At 44.2% G+C, this 15,334-nt stretch overlaps 1 protein-coding gene across 3 annotated transcripts in view; it reads left to right on the top strand.

The window, feature by feature from the left end:
• The window catches only part of LOC144679671 (uncharacterized), a 665,324-nt gene extending 650,477 nt beyond the window's left edge, over positions 1 to 14,847 (top strand). For all 3 annotated transcript variants that reach the window (XM_078540272.1, XM_078540271.1, XM_078540274.1), the window contains one exon: positions 13,780 to 14,847. In XM_078540272.1, the coding sequence (XP_078396398.1) occupies positions 13,780 to 14,244 (465 nt within the window). In that variant the 3' untranslated portion in view covers positions 14,245 to 14,847. The remainder of the gene's footprint in view (positions 1 to 13,779) is intronic.
• The last annotated feature ends 487 nt before the right edge of the window (positions 14,848 to 15,334 follow it).

The raw sequence follows: 15,334 nt of genomic DNA, 5'->3' as shown, positions 1-15,334 counted from the left end.
TAGCCTTTGCAGTATCCAGTGATTTCAGCCGTTTCTTGATATCACAAGGAGTGAATCGAATTGGCTGAAGACTGGCATCTGTGATGCTGGGGACCTCTGGAGGAGGATCGTGCACTCGGCACCTCTGGTTGAAGATTATAGTAAATGTTTCAGCCTTACCTTCTGCATTGATGTGCTGGGCTCCCCTATCATTGAGGATGGAGATATTTGTGGAGCCTCCTCCTCCAGTGAGTTGTTTAATTGTCCACCACCATTCACGACTAGATGTGGCAGGACTGCAGAGCTTAGATCTGATCCATTGGCTGTGGAACCGCTTAGCTCTGTCTATCACTTGCTGCTTATGCGGTTTGGTATGTAAGTAGTCCTGTGTTATAGCTTCACCAGGTTGACACCTCATTTTTAGGTATGCCTGGTGCTGCTCCTGGCATGCCCTCCTGCACCCTTCATTGAACCAGGGTTGATCCCCTGGCTTGGTGGTAATGTAGAGTGGTGTATATGCCAGACCATGTGGTTATAGATTGTGGTTGACTAAAATTCTGCTGTTGCTGATGGCCCACAGCGCCTCATGGGTGCCTGTCTGGAGCTGCTATATCTGTTTGAAATCTATCCCATTTAGCACAGTGGTAGTGCCACACAACCTGATTTGTGGCCTGGTTTACTAGAATTATAACAGACAGGGTGCAGCCTACAGCTCTGCCATCTACATTCCTTCTTTTCAGAGTCAGAGATTGGTTTTACCATTTTTCCCCATTCTTTCCTTCCTCTCTGTCCCCTGTTATCTTTTCCCTACTACATTATACAGACCATTTGACCCATACCTGCTGTGACTCAGAGGCCTGTGAGTTAATGTGTGTGGCAGATGGAGTTTAATGTGGTAAAATGCGAACTTGTCCACTTTGGTGGGAAGAATAGAAAAGCGGTATACTCTTTAAATGGAGAGAGATTGCAGAACTCGGTGGTACCTAGGGATCTGGGTGTCCTGGCACATGAATCACAAAAAGTCAGTATGTTGGTACAGCAAGTGATTAGGAGGGTAAATGGAATGTTAGCATTTATTGCAAGGGGAATGGAATATAAAAGTAGGGAAGTTCTACCACAGCTGTACAGGGCCACATCTGGAATACTATGTGCAGCTTTGGTCTCCTTATTTGAAAAGAGATATAATTGTGTTCGAAGCAATTCAGAGAAGGTTCACGCAACTCATTCCTGGGATGAAGGGCTTATCTTATGAAGAAAGGCTGGACAGGTTGGACCTATACCCATTGGCGTTTAGAAGCATGAGAGGTGATCTTATTGAAACATATAAGATCCTGAGGGGATTTGATAGTGTGGATGCAGGAAGGACGTTTTTGGGAGAGACTAGAAGCGGGGACACAGTTTAAGAATGAGAGGTCTACCTTTTAAGATGGAGATGAGGAGGGTCATTACTATGTAGAACTCTCCTCCCCAGAAAGTAGTGGAGGCTGGGTCAGTGAATTTATTCAAGGCAAAGTTAGACAGATTTTTGATTGATAAAGTAGTCATGGGTTATGGGGGGGTGCAAACGGCAAACTGGAGTTGAGACACAACCAGATCAGCCATGATCTTATTGATGGTGGAGCAGGCTTGAAGGGCTGACTGGCGTACTATTGCTCTGAAGTCCTAAATTCCTAATTCATAATCCTCAGTCTTCACTGCAGCTGCCCTTGCTGAAGTAACCTTTTGTTCCCCCATTTTAATATTGTAAGGGAGGCAATTTTTAAACTCCTCTAACAAAGCCAGTTCTCTTATCCCATCGTAGGCATGCTCTATTTTTAAAGTGTACACCCATTGCTCGAAAGTAATCTGCTTGATTCTTTCAAATTCTAGATATGTTTGTATGGGCTTTTTAGGGAATTTCAGAATTGCTGACGATATATCTCTGGCATGAGTTCATAGGCACTCAGGATTGCATCCTTAGGTTGTTTGTAGTCAGCAGTCACTTCAGGAGCCAGTGTGGAGAAGATTCCTTGGGCTTTTCCTGTTAGCTGACCCTGGATCATCAGTGTCCACACTTCCTGGGATTAATGTAGCTGATCTGCTACTTTTTTGAAAGCAGTAAAGAAGGATTCTACATCTCCATTATCAAATTTGGGAACAAAGTTGGAGAATTTTAGGGTGTCGAGACCTGTTTCGGGGTTATGGGGATTTTGGCTGTCATACACAGAGTGAATTTCCCCAAGCACCTTCAAGCTGTCTTAGGTCTCTATTTCTCTGCACTTGCAACTCCAATTCCAACTTCCGTAGCTGGAAATTCCGTTCTTTCCTTACCCTCTCTTTCTGAGCTTGCCTTTCTAACTGTCCCTTTCTTTCTGGGTTTGAAGTTCTAGCTCCTATTCTCGGGCCAATATCTCCTCCTGTTCTTTCTGGGCTTTAATCTCCAAATGAATTTTCAGCTTTTCCAGCTCTATTTTCGCCAAATTAACCTGATCCGATTTTGATTCAACTTCTGCTGCCTGTTCTGACTCTGTACTGAATTCAAAATGCTCAGCCAGCATTTTAAGGAATTCCTGACTCCTTGTCTTCCTGGGGATCTTAAGTCATACCAACCTCGCATGGCTTATAGTTGTTCCACGTCTACGGACACTAACTTTTGCCAATTCAAACCCTCCTAATCAATAAACTTTTATGCATCAAAAGTTGCCAACATAAATTATGGTTAGTACTTTTTATAAAACAAAACTCGCTGCTGTAGCTTCTGGGTTGGTTTCAAATAATTTGGACTCTGTTACTTCGCAGCTGTAGAAGGGAAAGTAACTGTGAGCCCCTTTTACTTCCAATTCCTTTGCAGTTTAAAATGTGACTCTTTTCATAATGGACTGAATCCTGGCTTTTAGTGCAAATTTGACTGTGGGTCGTTTTGCAATGGGTACTGTCTTGGACATGAGACTCCAACTGTCACAACCATGTAAAACCCGTCCCTCAAAGTGGTCTGCAAGCTAAAAATTTTTGTGCGTGTGCATGTAGCCCCCTTTTAATTTATGAGTGGTTCAATTTAAAAATAACCCAGCAGATAAGCTTTAGTTTTAAACAAGATAAAGGCTAATTTATTACAAAACTGCTGCTGAAAGTTACTTAAGTAAAAGTGATGAAGTTATCAACTAAAAGACAGCTACAAAGATTAAAATGCAGACGAATTTAAAAAGATATTTGAAGATGAGAATTTCAAATCAGTCTCTGTGAGATATCGTTGTGGGCCCTTGGCTTGAGTTCCTTAATTCTGAAGTGAAGCAGTTGAAACTTGACGCTCAGTTTAGCAGCTGCAGTGGCTTCTGCAGTTGACTAGTCAGTGTTTGCCTTTTTAAGTTGGATTCAGTGGATCGAGCAGAACTTGGGAAAGAGAAGGTTTCTTGTTCCTCATTAGTTCTGCGGTTATGACACTTGCAGATTGCCTGGACTCATTCGGCAGAACAGCAGTTGATTGCTTAATACAATACTCTTTGACTCCCCGTGACAGAGAGAAAACCCCCCTGATGATGTCTCTCAGCATGCTTCCTGGGGGTTTTGCACACATGGATTTAACACAATCTTCTTCACAATCGGGAACAAAATAGCTACTATGTTAATTTTGATGAATCATTGTTCCACCAGTCAGTAAGTTAATTATATTGAGGTCCTTTGAAGTCCCTTCCTGTCTCCTGTTCTTCGTGTGCAGGAAGTGTCTCCAACTGCAGCTACTCCAAATCCTCATTTTGGAGATGGAGTTGCAGCTGAAGTCACTGCGGAGCATCCACAAGGATGAGATCTTCGTGAATAACACGTATAGTGAGTTGGTCACATGTGCAGGTAAAGAATGCACAGGCAGACAGGGAATGGGTGACCGCCAGACAGAGTAAAAGCACTAGGCAGGTAGTGAAGGAGACCCCTGGGTCCATCTCCTTCTCTAACAGATTGTCCGTTTTAGATACTGCTAGGGGAGATGGTTTCTCAGGGGAATGCAGCAAGAGCCAGTCCATGACACCACAAGTGGCTCAGCTGCAGAGCGGGGGGGAGAAAAAACAGTAGGAGAGCAATGGTGAGAGGGGATTCTATTGTAAGGGGAGCAGATGGACGTTTCTGCGGCCGTAGACATGACACCAGGATAGTATGTTGCCTCCCTGGTGCCAGGGTCAAGGATGTCACTGAGCGGCTGCAGGACATTTTGAAGGGGGAGGGTGAACAGCCAGAGGACATAGTCCATGTCGGCACCAACGACATAGATAAAAAGAGGGATGAGGTCCTGAAAGCAGAATATAGAGAGCAAGGAAATAAATTAAAAAGCAGGACCTCAAAGGTAGTAATCTCAGGATTACTCTCTGTCCAATGTACCAGTGAGATCAGGAATAGGAGAATAGACCAAGTGAATGTGTGGCTGGACAGATGGTGTAGGAGGGAGGGATTTAGATTCCTGAGGCATTGGGACCGATTCTGGGGAAGATGGGACCTGTGCACACTGGACAGATTGGACCCCAGCACGACCAGGACCAATATCCTCGCAGGGGTATTCGATAGCATTGTGGGGGAGGGTTTAAATTAGACTGGCAAGGGCTTGGGAACCTGAGCAGGGAGACACAAGAGAGGGAAACAAAGAGAGGAATGAAAGACAGAAAAGTAGAAAGCAAAAGTGGAAGGCAGAGGAAACAAGGGCTAGCAGCAAATAGGGCCATAGTACAAAAAAATGTGTAAAAATGTTAAAAAGTCAAGTCTAAAGGCACTGTATATGAATGCACGGAGCATTCACAATAAGGCAGATGAATTAACAGCATAAATAGATGTAAATGCGTACGATCTGATTGTGATTACGCTGATATGGCTGCAGGATGACTAAAGCTGGGAACTGAACATCTATGGGTACTCGATATTTAGGAAGGAAAAGCAAAAAGGAAAAGGAGGTTGTGTGGCATTGTTAGTTAAGGATGAAATCAGTGTGACAGTGAGAGAGGATATTGGCTGAGAAAATCTAGGTGTAGCATTGGTCTGGGTGGAGCTAAGAAGCAACAAGGGGCAGAAGACATTAGTGGGGGTTGTCTATAGGTCTCCAAACAAGGTATGGGACTGCATTAAACAGGAAATGAGAGGTGTGTGTATCAAGGGTGCTACAGTAATCGACATATAGACTGGGCAAACCAGATTAGAAATAATACTGTGGTGGATGAATTCCTCGGGGAATCATGGCAAGCAGAAGGGCTCCCCAGAGCGCTGCTGGTGAGCAGGCCAGGCAGGAGAGCAGGTCAGAGGGGCACTGTGCCCCTCGCTTTTCCGACAAGTGCCTTGCTGCCCTCCTCAAGGAGGTGGCAGCACGGCAGGAGGTTCTCGTTCCTAGGGACGGGAGAACGAGGGCCCCCCACATGACCAAACATGCCTGGGAGGAGGTGGCAGAAATAGTTAGCTCCCATGACGTGCAATGCACGTGAATCCAGTGCCGCAAGCATTTCAACGACCTCTTGCGCTCGGGAAGTGTGAGTACCATGTTGGCAGAGGTCTCTTAACACAGGAGGTAGGCTTTCCCCCTCTGCCCCCCACAAACTCTGAGTGCAGTCACTGCATTGAATCATTCACAGCATGTGTCCCTCGCTGGGTGGGCCAGCAGATCTTGCCCATGCCTAGTTCACCCTGAGAGGGTTGCGCTGAGATGGGTTCTACACCCGCAGCATGTGGTAGACTGACACCCAGAGTTACTGTTTTGGGGGCTACCTCAAGGATCTACACCTAGGGACAGTGCCGGGAGTGCAAAACATGTCAAAGTCAAGCTGCTGACATGCTGGGAGGGGAGCTTCCAGGTGGCGAGGCACCCATCCATCTGCTGCCTTTGGCGTTCCACATGCTTGTGCCTCCTTGCTTTGCAAGGTGAAACCGTGTGGTGGCAAATGTGATGGAGGCAGCATGTGGTCAAGGGGCGTTCAGCCCTTAGTATGTGTGTGCGGCAGCTGCGGTTCACTGGAGTCCTGCAATGTTTCACTCAGGTGGGGGTGGCAGGGATGCTATGGCAACCCAGGTACAGGGTGGACTCATCAATGCTCCTCTCTCATTTTCAGGAGAAGACTGCACACAATAATGCAGAGCGGACGTGGACTGGCAGAGGCCAGGCCCAGTTGACCATAATCACCAGATACGAGCAGGAGGCGATGGAGCTGGAGAGGCACCATGCACCCAGGTCCACCGGTGGCGGTGAGGCTGGGGTGCCTGGGGGAGATAAGATTGCCGTGCACTAAGGTCACCATGTGTGTCCCAGCAGCCATTGCACTGTTGAATGTTCAGTGATTTAAGCTTCCAACATGGGTTGACCATTGATTATGGAAGGATGAGCGCATACTGATCCGGGGGCCAGGCATGCACATTGACATTGTCTCCACTTGAACTAACCAAATGTCCTTGTTCTTCCTTTCAGCATCACCGGAGCAGGGCCGGAAGGAGGAGGCAGGGGGGCCACCTCTAACACCCAAGGCCCCAGAACAATTAGAAGCACCAGAGTCACACCATCTCTGCCAGGCAGGCACCAGTGCAGATACTAGCACCTCGGTGGGGATTAGATCGTCGGCTAGTGTCCCAGGGCACAGGGGTGAGGGCATTTCACACTCACTTGAGGTGCAGGCGGAGACAGAGAGTGCCCATGGCGCCGACAGTCGGAGGACTGCAGGGGACCAGGCACATGCTCAGTTAGTGGCTGATGATGAGCCTCTGGTCCCTGAGGCAGCAGATGCTGGAAGTCCAGCAGGATCTGCGGGAGGATCTGGCGGAGATACATGAGGCAATGCGTGGCATGGTCTCTGTGCTGGAGGATTCCACGCGGAGCATCACCGATGCAATGAGCCTTATGGCCAAAGGCCATGCTTCCTCCATGGAGAGAGTGGTGACTCTCGTGGAGAGGCTCCTCCAGGAGAACAATTAGGCCCCCCTGGGGTTGCACTCATACCTGCAAGCCCTCAGAGTGGCATTGACCTCAGCTGGTCAGTGCCAGTGTGGGAGATGGATTGGGCACCAAGTATCCCAGCTAGGTGCCCATCCATCAATGGTGAGCAGGGAGGTCCGAAGCAACCTCACGTCAGCAGAGTAGCTGCCTGTCATCTCTGCGGGCTCCTCTCAGGGCGCTTTGGATGAGGATAGCAGCTCCTCCGTCCCTCTGCCGGTGACCGTGGGATCCAATGAGGCTGCGGCGACTGGGGAGATGCCATCTGTGGAACTGGCAGCTCCCTCCCGGGCGGGGCCATCAAAGGCTCCACGAGCCAGAGGACACCTGCCAAGGTCATCGAGGCCAACAGGTCAGCAGAGTGAGCAGGCTATCTCGAATGCCTGTGCCAGCGAGGGGACAGCAACTAGACGTAGCACCCGGAAACGTAAACTTAAGGCACCTTAGGCACACCACGGACTTCTCACTGGTGGTTTAATATTGCCCCACTATGAGTTGATGACAAGTTGGTGTGATGCTGAACACCTTTGCATTCAGTTTCTTTTCTGTTTTATTTTGTTAACTCATTAAATGCTTCATTTGTGAACATGGCTCAGGGTGATTCCTTACTTCTGCAGGTGGACGGGAACCCATGATGCTATGAGTGACTTGTTTGTCTTTGAGCTTTATTGACAAGGCACATAGTTAATGTTCCTACCCAGGCAGATGTTGCTCTCAGGTATCAAATATGGAGCCTGCAGCCCTGGCATGTGTTGGAGGTCCATCTGTGGTGGGCTAGCTGAAGGTTCATTGGATTAAAGCCTCCCCGGTGTCCCTGCCTCCCTGGAGGATGTCCGGGTCAGCATCTACCCCCTCAGCATTCTCCTGTGCGAGCTCATCCTCGGACTCACTACTGGACTCATCGTGTGCATCCGGAGCATCTGCGTCAACATCTTTTTCCTCCGCTGCGTCCCCCCTTTCCAGTGCCAGATTGTGGAGAGCACAGCATGCAACCACTATCAGCGACACACGATCTGGGGGGTATTGGAGTGCGCCCCCTGATCGGATCAGGCATCGGAAGCGCATCTTGAGAAGAGCAATGGCTCTCTCTACCACAGCCCTTGTGGAGGCATAGCTACTATTGTACTGCTGCTCAGCCTCTGTTCTTGGATGGCGGAGAGGCGTCATGAGCCACCTTCTGAGGGGATAGCCCTTATCACCCAGCAGCCATCCATCCAGCCGGGCTGGAGCACTGAAGAGCCTCGGCCCCTGGGAGTGTCTGAGGATGTAGGCGTCGTGGGAGCTGCCTGGGTACCTTGCACAGACTTGCAGAATCTGCATCCTATGGTCACACACTATCTGCACGTTCATGGAGCGGAAGCTCTTCCTGTTGACGAAGGCACCGGGCTCACCTGCTGGCGCCTTGATGGCCACGTGTGCAGTCTATTGCACCCTGGACATGGGGTAACCCAGCAATCGCTGTGAAGCCTCTGGCTCGCTCTGTCTGGCTGGCCTCGTCCCAGCTGTAGTGGATGAAAGTCAATGTACGCCTGACACAAGTGTGGACAGCTGACAGGAGACTCCGCAAGGATCACCCACTGACTCCTGGAAAGAGCTAGAGGCATAGAAGTTGAGGGCAGCCGTGACCTTCAACGCCACTGGCATGGGGTGCCCACCCACACAGTTGGAGCTGATCTCAGAGGCTATCATCTGACAGATGGAGGTCACTGTCTCCCTTGAGAGACAGAGCCTCCTTTGGCATTGCACCTCAGACATAATGAGGTAGCTGCTTCACTGCCTGTAAACCCTAGCACCAGGATAGTGTTGTCTTCTGCGGCCCCTTGTGCCTTGCACTTCCAGTTGGGCCTGCGCCTGTCATCCAAAAAGTGGCTCCCCTGGAGGCTGAATGTGGACTGCTGGCCTCCTCCCCATTCTAGCCCTCCCTTTCTCAGAGAGGAGGTACCTCCAGTGGAGAGCACAACTCCCATTCCCAGGGTAAGGGAAGGCTTCCTGAAACTAGCAAGGCCCCAAAAATGATGTTTACTCCAGAGTCCTGACCTGAAGCCTGTTACTCCTGTCCAAGCAGCTGTGAAGAGCTTTGAAGTATTCCTGCTCACACAGGCAATTAGCAGTAAGTTTAAGCATTAAATGTGTGCCAAATAACACTCATGACCCCACTTACCCCCCGTATCCCGTCCATGGATGAGGTTTATAAAAATGTGGCCTACCCGCCTGCCCATTGTGTCCGTGCAACGACCTGAAGATTACACAGGCCCTGAAAAATCAGCGTCAATTACTAGCTCAAGGGCCTTAAGTGGCCCATTAATTAATGGCGGGCATGCATCAGAAATCATTGCGCGCCCACCCACCGAAATATCGCAAACGCGCGCGGTGACGTCGGGGCGCATGCTCAAAGTCACAGCGCATCATTTTACGTGTTGGCGTGCGGGGCCAGCCCCCACATGCCGACGTGAAAATTCTGCCTCTGGAGTGTTCACAAGATGGTTTTTCAGACCAGCAAGTCGAGGAACCGACTGGGGAACAGGCTATCCTAGATTTGGTTTTGTGCAGTGAGAAGGGGTTAATTAATAACCTTGTTGTGTGGGGTCCTTTAGGAAAGAGTGACCATAACATGACAAAATTCTTCATTAGGATGGAAAGTGAAGTAGTCCGAACTGAAACTAGGGTCCTAAATCTAAACAAAGGAAACTACAAAGGTAGGAGGCGTAAGTTGGCTAAGAAAGAAATGAGGTGAAGTTTTTTTCTCCCATTGGGTCAAGAGTCTTTGGAACTCTCTTCCTGAAAAGGCGGTGGAAGCAGAGACTTTGAATATTTTTGAGGCATAAGTGGATAGATGCTTGGTAAACAAGGGGATGATAGGTTATCAAGGGTAGGTGGGATGCAGATTTGAGGTTGCTATCCGATCAGCCATGATCTTATTAAATGGTGGAGCAGGCTTGAGGGGCTGAATGGCCTACTGCTCCTTGTTCATCTGTTTGTATGATAGATTGGGGAACTTCATTAAAAGGCATGATGGTGGATAGGCAATGGCTGACATTTAAGGAATGAATGCACTGCAACAGTTATACTTCCCTTACTGTCACAAAAATAAAAGTGGAAAAATGGCCCAACCATGGCTAACAAAAGAAATTAAGGAAAGTATTAGATCCAAAGAAGACTCATATAAAGTTCCTGAGGATTAGGAGCAGTTTAGAATTCAGCAAAGGAGGACCAAGAGATTGATTAAAAAGGGAAAAATAAGAGTACGAGGGTAGACTTGCAAGCCTCATAAAAGCAGTCTGTAAAAGCTCCAAATGTATGTAAAAAGAAAAAGATTAGTAAAGACAAATGTAGGTTCCTTACAGTCTGAAATGGGAGAATTTATATTAGAGAGCAAGGAAATGGCAGAGCAATTAAACAACTACTTTAGTTCTGGCCTCATGGAGGAAGAGACAAATAACTTCCCAGAAATTCTAAGGAATCAAGGGTCTAGTGAGAAGGAGGAATTGAAGGAAATTGGTATTAATAAAACAATAGTGCTGGAGAAACTAATGGGATTGAAAGCCGATAAATCCCCAGAGCCTGATAATCTACATCCCAGGGTACTAAAGCAAGTGGCCATGGAAATACTGGATGCGTTGGTTGTCATCTTCCAAAGTTCTGTAGATTCTGGAACAGTCCTGGAAGATTGAAGGGTGGCAAACACAACACCACTATTTAAAAAAGGAGGGAGGGCGAAAACAGCAAATTACAGTTTGGTTAGCCTAACAATAGTAGTAGGGAAAATGCTAGAGTCTATTATAAATGACGTGATAACAGAACACTTAGAAAATACCAAAGAGATTAGCAAAGTCAACATGGATTTGTGAAAGGGAAATCATGTTGACAAACCTTGGTGAGACCACACCTGGAGCATTGTGTGCAGCTTTGGTCTCCTTACATAAGAAAGGATATACTTGCCATAGAGGGAGTGCAGCAAAGGTTCACCAGACTGACTCCTGGGATGGCAGGATTGTCGAGGAGGAGAGATTGGGCCAATTAGGCCTGTTTTCACTGGAGTTTAGGAGAATGAGAGGGGATCTCATTGAAACATAAACAATTCTGACAGGGATGGACAGACTGGATGCAAGGATGATGTTTCCTCAAGCTAGGGGGCCTAGAACAAGGGGGTCACAGCCTCAGGATACAGGGTAGAACATTTTGGACTGAGATGAGAAGAGGTAAACCTGTGGAATTCTCTACCACAGAAGGCTGTGGAGGCCAAGTCACTGAATATATTTAAGAAGGAAATAGATTTCTAGACTCTAAAGGCATCAAGGGGTATGGGGAGAGCGCAGGATTATGGCGTTGAGATAGAGGATCAGCTATGATCATATTGAATGGCGGAACAGACTCAAAGGGCCGAATGACCTACTCCTGCTCCTATTTTCTATGTTTCTGTAACTGAGTGTGACAAGGCTTGAACAAACACAGAAAGGTGCCATGTTGTCTCTCCATACTTCCATTTTCAAAGAGGCTTGAAACTCAACATAAAGGTTTGAAAACAGAAATGTACCTATAAAAACAGTTGCCCTTAAAATCTGTTGCATCATAATTATATGTGACACAACAAATTGCCTTAATTGAAAAAATGCATGTTTAATTTGCATGTGTAATTATGACAGAACTAAATTTACTGGTGAATATGTCTAAGTGGCATTTATTTTCAAATTCTTCAACAGTTGAAATGAATATGCAAAATCGTTCTTGAATTCTGTGGTTTCTTTAATATTTTACTGAACAGTGTTTGAGGCATTTCAAGCCTGCTGCAGTGTTTTCATTATTTTAGACTCAGGTTATCAAGGCAGATTCATCCATTTTTAATGAATTCTACATACAGCAGTCATTACGAATTACATCTGTATGTAATTCACAACTCAAAATCACAATAAAAACTAATTTCTTGACTGCATTTACTACTTTAATCTTATGCGGTACGTATATGAAGGAATGCTTTAATGTATTTTACAACATTTTTGACAGTTTTAAGACTTAAAGCATCTGTCTGCATGGAATGCAAATAACTTGTTTAGTAAAGCGAACTGTCAAGTTTAAAAAGTCACTATGCTGTCAAGGCACTGTGGTGTAAATTTGAGTACCTAAGATTTTCTTTGCTGAAGGCAGATGTAAAGGCCACAGAAAATATATGTTGTTTCTTGTTTACTTTCTAAGGCCCCATTCCCAATTTGAATATTAAGGTGCATCAATGTAAACATTACAGCGTCCTTTCTGGATATCAATTACTTGCAGACCCGGAATTATAGGCACGTCCTTGTATTTTGCTTGATTTAAAAATATTAAATAAAGAAGGTATTGACAGATTTATTCTCTTACTAAATCTACACTATCTACATTTCATAAGCAGCTCTATAAGCCTACATTTTTAACAACTTCTGTTAATTTGTCTAATTGTTACTAAGTGGAAAAGGTGGATTTATGCATGCTTTTATTTTGATAAGCATTTGAACACATGAAAATTATATTTATAATTTTACGTTTAAAGTATCCTTTGAATCTGTGAATTTTGCTGCTTTTAGAATGGATATAGTTTTGACAAATAACCTTCATAACACCTTATGAAATATATGAAAATGTTAATTTTAAATCAAATAATCCTACCTCCACTATTTCACCATTGCCTTGGGAAATGGAGAAGAATAACTGGTTCAAGTGTACTCAGTTGCTTTGGGTTTTTGCAAATGATAGAAATCTCCCCAAACCTCAAAAAATATCTGTCCCCAGGCACCATCTACTGGATTTTAAAATTTATTACAGTATTTAAATAGCAAACATTCATAGTATTTTATTTTCTTATTGGTATATTTTGGCTCTCTGAGGTATTAACTACATGTGGAAATAAATCAAAAAAGATGTAACATTGGTGAATAAAACATGGCGGATTCAGGAACTCCAGTTATTTGTGCAATCTATACGTTACCCTCAATAATACAATGGTGGAGATGCTAACTGAGCATACAAAATGCATTACGTAGTACATCATATTTCAAAAAGCTAAAGCCATCTTCTTGAGACTGCTTTGTCAACAAGTAGGATGATTGCATTTCCCATGCGTCTGGCCTTGTTAGTTTCTAGGCATTATGTAATAAAAATTGCACTATTAATATACACAATGTGTGTAAAATCTGCAAGTTGTCTTAATGTGGCAGAACATCCTTTACAAAAATTGGGGAAAAGTTAAGGAGGGTGACTGAAAAGAGGATTGAAAAGATAAATTATGAAAAGGCTATTGGGGCTGGCAAGAGATGTAACACTGTGGAGGAGCTTAGGAAATGTTCAGACTCATGAAAGTTCCACCACCAATGATACATAATGAAGACAGAAGAATAGAATGTGAGCTCGTGCATAAGACAAGCGGATGTTGGAGCAATAGGATGGAGCAAAATAATTTTAAGTAAAGATGAGCATCTTGAAATGAATGCTTTGTAGAATGACATCGTAGACAGGGATTATAGGAAAGTAGAACATCATGGAGAATAGGAAGCAGGCAGCAAATCTTTGAGTATCCTTCCTGAGGTGCAGTATCTAAAACTGCAGGTGACATTTCATGTGGTTATAGCAATGGTCTAGTTACTAGCATTTCATAGGTAAAAACAGCAAGTACTGGAAAACTCAGCAGGTCTGGCAGCACCTGTGGAGAAACAAAAGTTACCGTTTTGAGGTCAATGTGACTTATTTGGTATATAATATCAATATTCTTTTTTATTTTTATATATATATACAGAAAGAATATATATATATATAAATATAGTATTATAATTCTCTTATAATGCTTGTGTATAAACCAAATTTAAGAATCTCAATTTACTATGTATGCCTTCTTTGTTGAATTGTAACAGCTAAATACACTCAACAGAGAAAATCTAAAACAGAAAAGAGAGTTGGAAAAAGAACAGCTCCTCCGTCATCAACTTGAACTCCAGTTAGAAACCTTTGGTGAGACTATCCGATCCCTTAGGAGGCAACTGAAGGATCAAAGAGATCTGGAACATCTACCAAGTCAGCAAATATCTTTACCTAAAAGGGCTATGGCTTCTGATCCGGCAACCCTTTTAAACTGCTCCTCTGGACCTGAACCAAAGCCAATCAATGTTTCTCAAAAGGAGAGAGTTGAAGAATTAACCAGAGAGGATCTAGAAGAATCAGAGATAACTGATCCAATGATACCAGACAAATCTTACTGGATCCAGCGAGTTGGAGAGCTTTCTGCTCAGCTGCAAGAGAGCACTGAATACTGGACAGAAAAAATGAATGAACTAACCAAGGAAATTGAGCATGTTACTTCACGCTCTTCCAAAAAATAATGGCTCCTGAATTATCAAGTTCAGAAGACTCTTGGGAAAAGAATGATAATTAAAGGTCTCCTTGGATAAAAGATTTTTATGTTCATAACAAGATGTTAATAGGAATAAAATAATACCAATAACCTCATTAAAATTATTAGTAATGTAAAATTTGCATGAAATACTTACTAATTGCAGGGTTACAACAAAATGTGTGTAAGTCCAATGGAAAAATAATGAAAATGGATGAACAACTGTATCTAGAGCACTGAAAAAGCAGACTATGAAAGGAACTCAAAGAAATATTATGTATACTGAATAATTAAAACTCTAAGTAGTATTGGTATATAAACAACCTCCTCGATTTACTTTTTTCTGGAAGGTGTCCATTTTCATGACTTCTATATGTCGTGTACAGATGAATTGGGGAAGGGTGGTCAGTTTTGTTTCTGGTATGCACTGATTGTCACCACAGTTGATTCAATATCTTAGCAACAGCTATTATACCCAATAGATAGAAGAGAAAAGGTCTACTTTTTAATACAAGACTCTGCATACTTAAGCAACAGTGAATATGTACATTTTTGTCCAATCCATGACACTATTATTAAAGATATGTTGTTGGATAAGATGATATATATCTCTTTCCTTGAAAACCCTTCTCAAAGGGGTATGATTAAAAAATAGCTGATGGTTTTGGTAACTAAAATAACATAACACACCTTTATTTGCTCTCTTATTTGCAACTGGCATGATACCTTTTTCAAAGAGGATGGAACATCTGGAAATGACATAGTGCTGAGTGAGTGGTCACTATTTTATTTGTAGTATCCCTTAAAAGGCGAGAGATTATCCAGATTGAAAGGTTTTCAAAGCCAGCCTTATACCACATCTAAAATGTTTTTAAATTCAATGAAAAATATTTTAAACTCAACAAACATTAATTTAAAAAAAGCATACTGCTCTTGAAGATTCATTAAAATGTACTGTGCAGGTGCAATTTTAAAGACCTTTTTCTCAATTCATTCATGGGATGGCAAGGCCGGCATTTATTACTCATCCCTAATTGCTCTTGAGAAGGTGGTGGCGGGCCGCTGCCTTGAACGGCTAC

The sequence above is a fragment of the Cetorhinus maximus genome, chromosome 4, assembly GCF_964194155.1.
Source record: "Cetorhinus maximus chromosome 4, sCetMax3.hap1.1, whole genome shotgun sequence".
Classification (NCBI taxonomy): Eukaryota; Metazoa; Chordata; class Chondrichthyes; order Lamniformes; family Cetorhinidae; genus Cetorhinus; species Cetorhinus maximus.
Note: the sequence above shows the minus strand (reverse complement) of the source record. Positions and strands in the feature narration are given on the sequence as shown.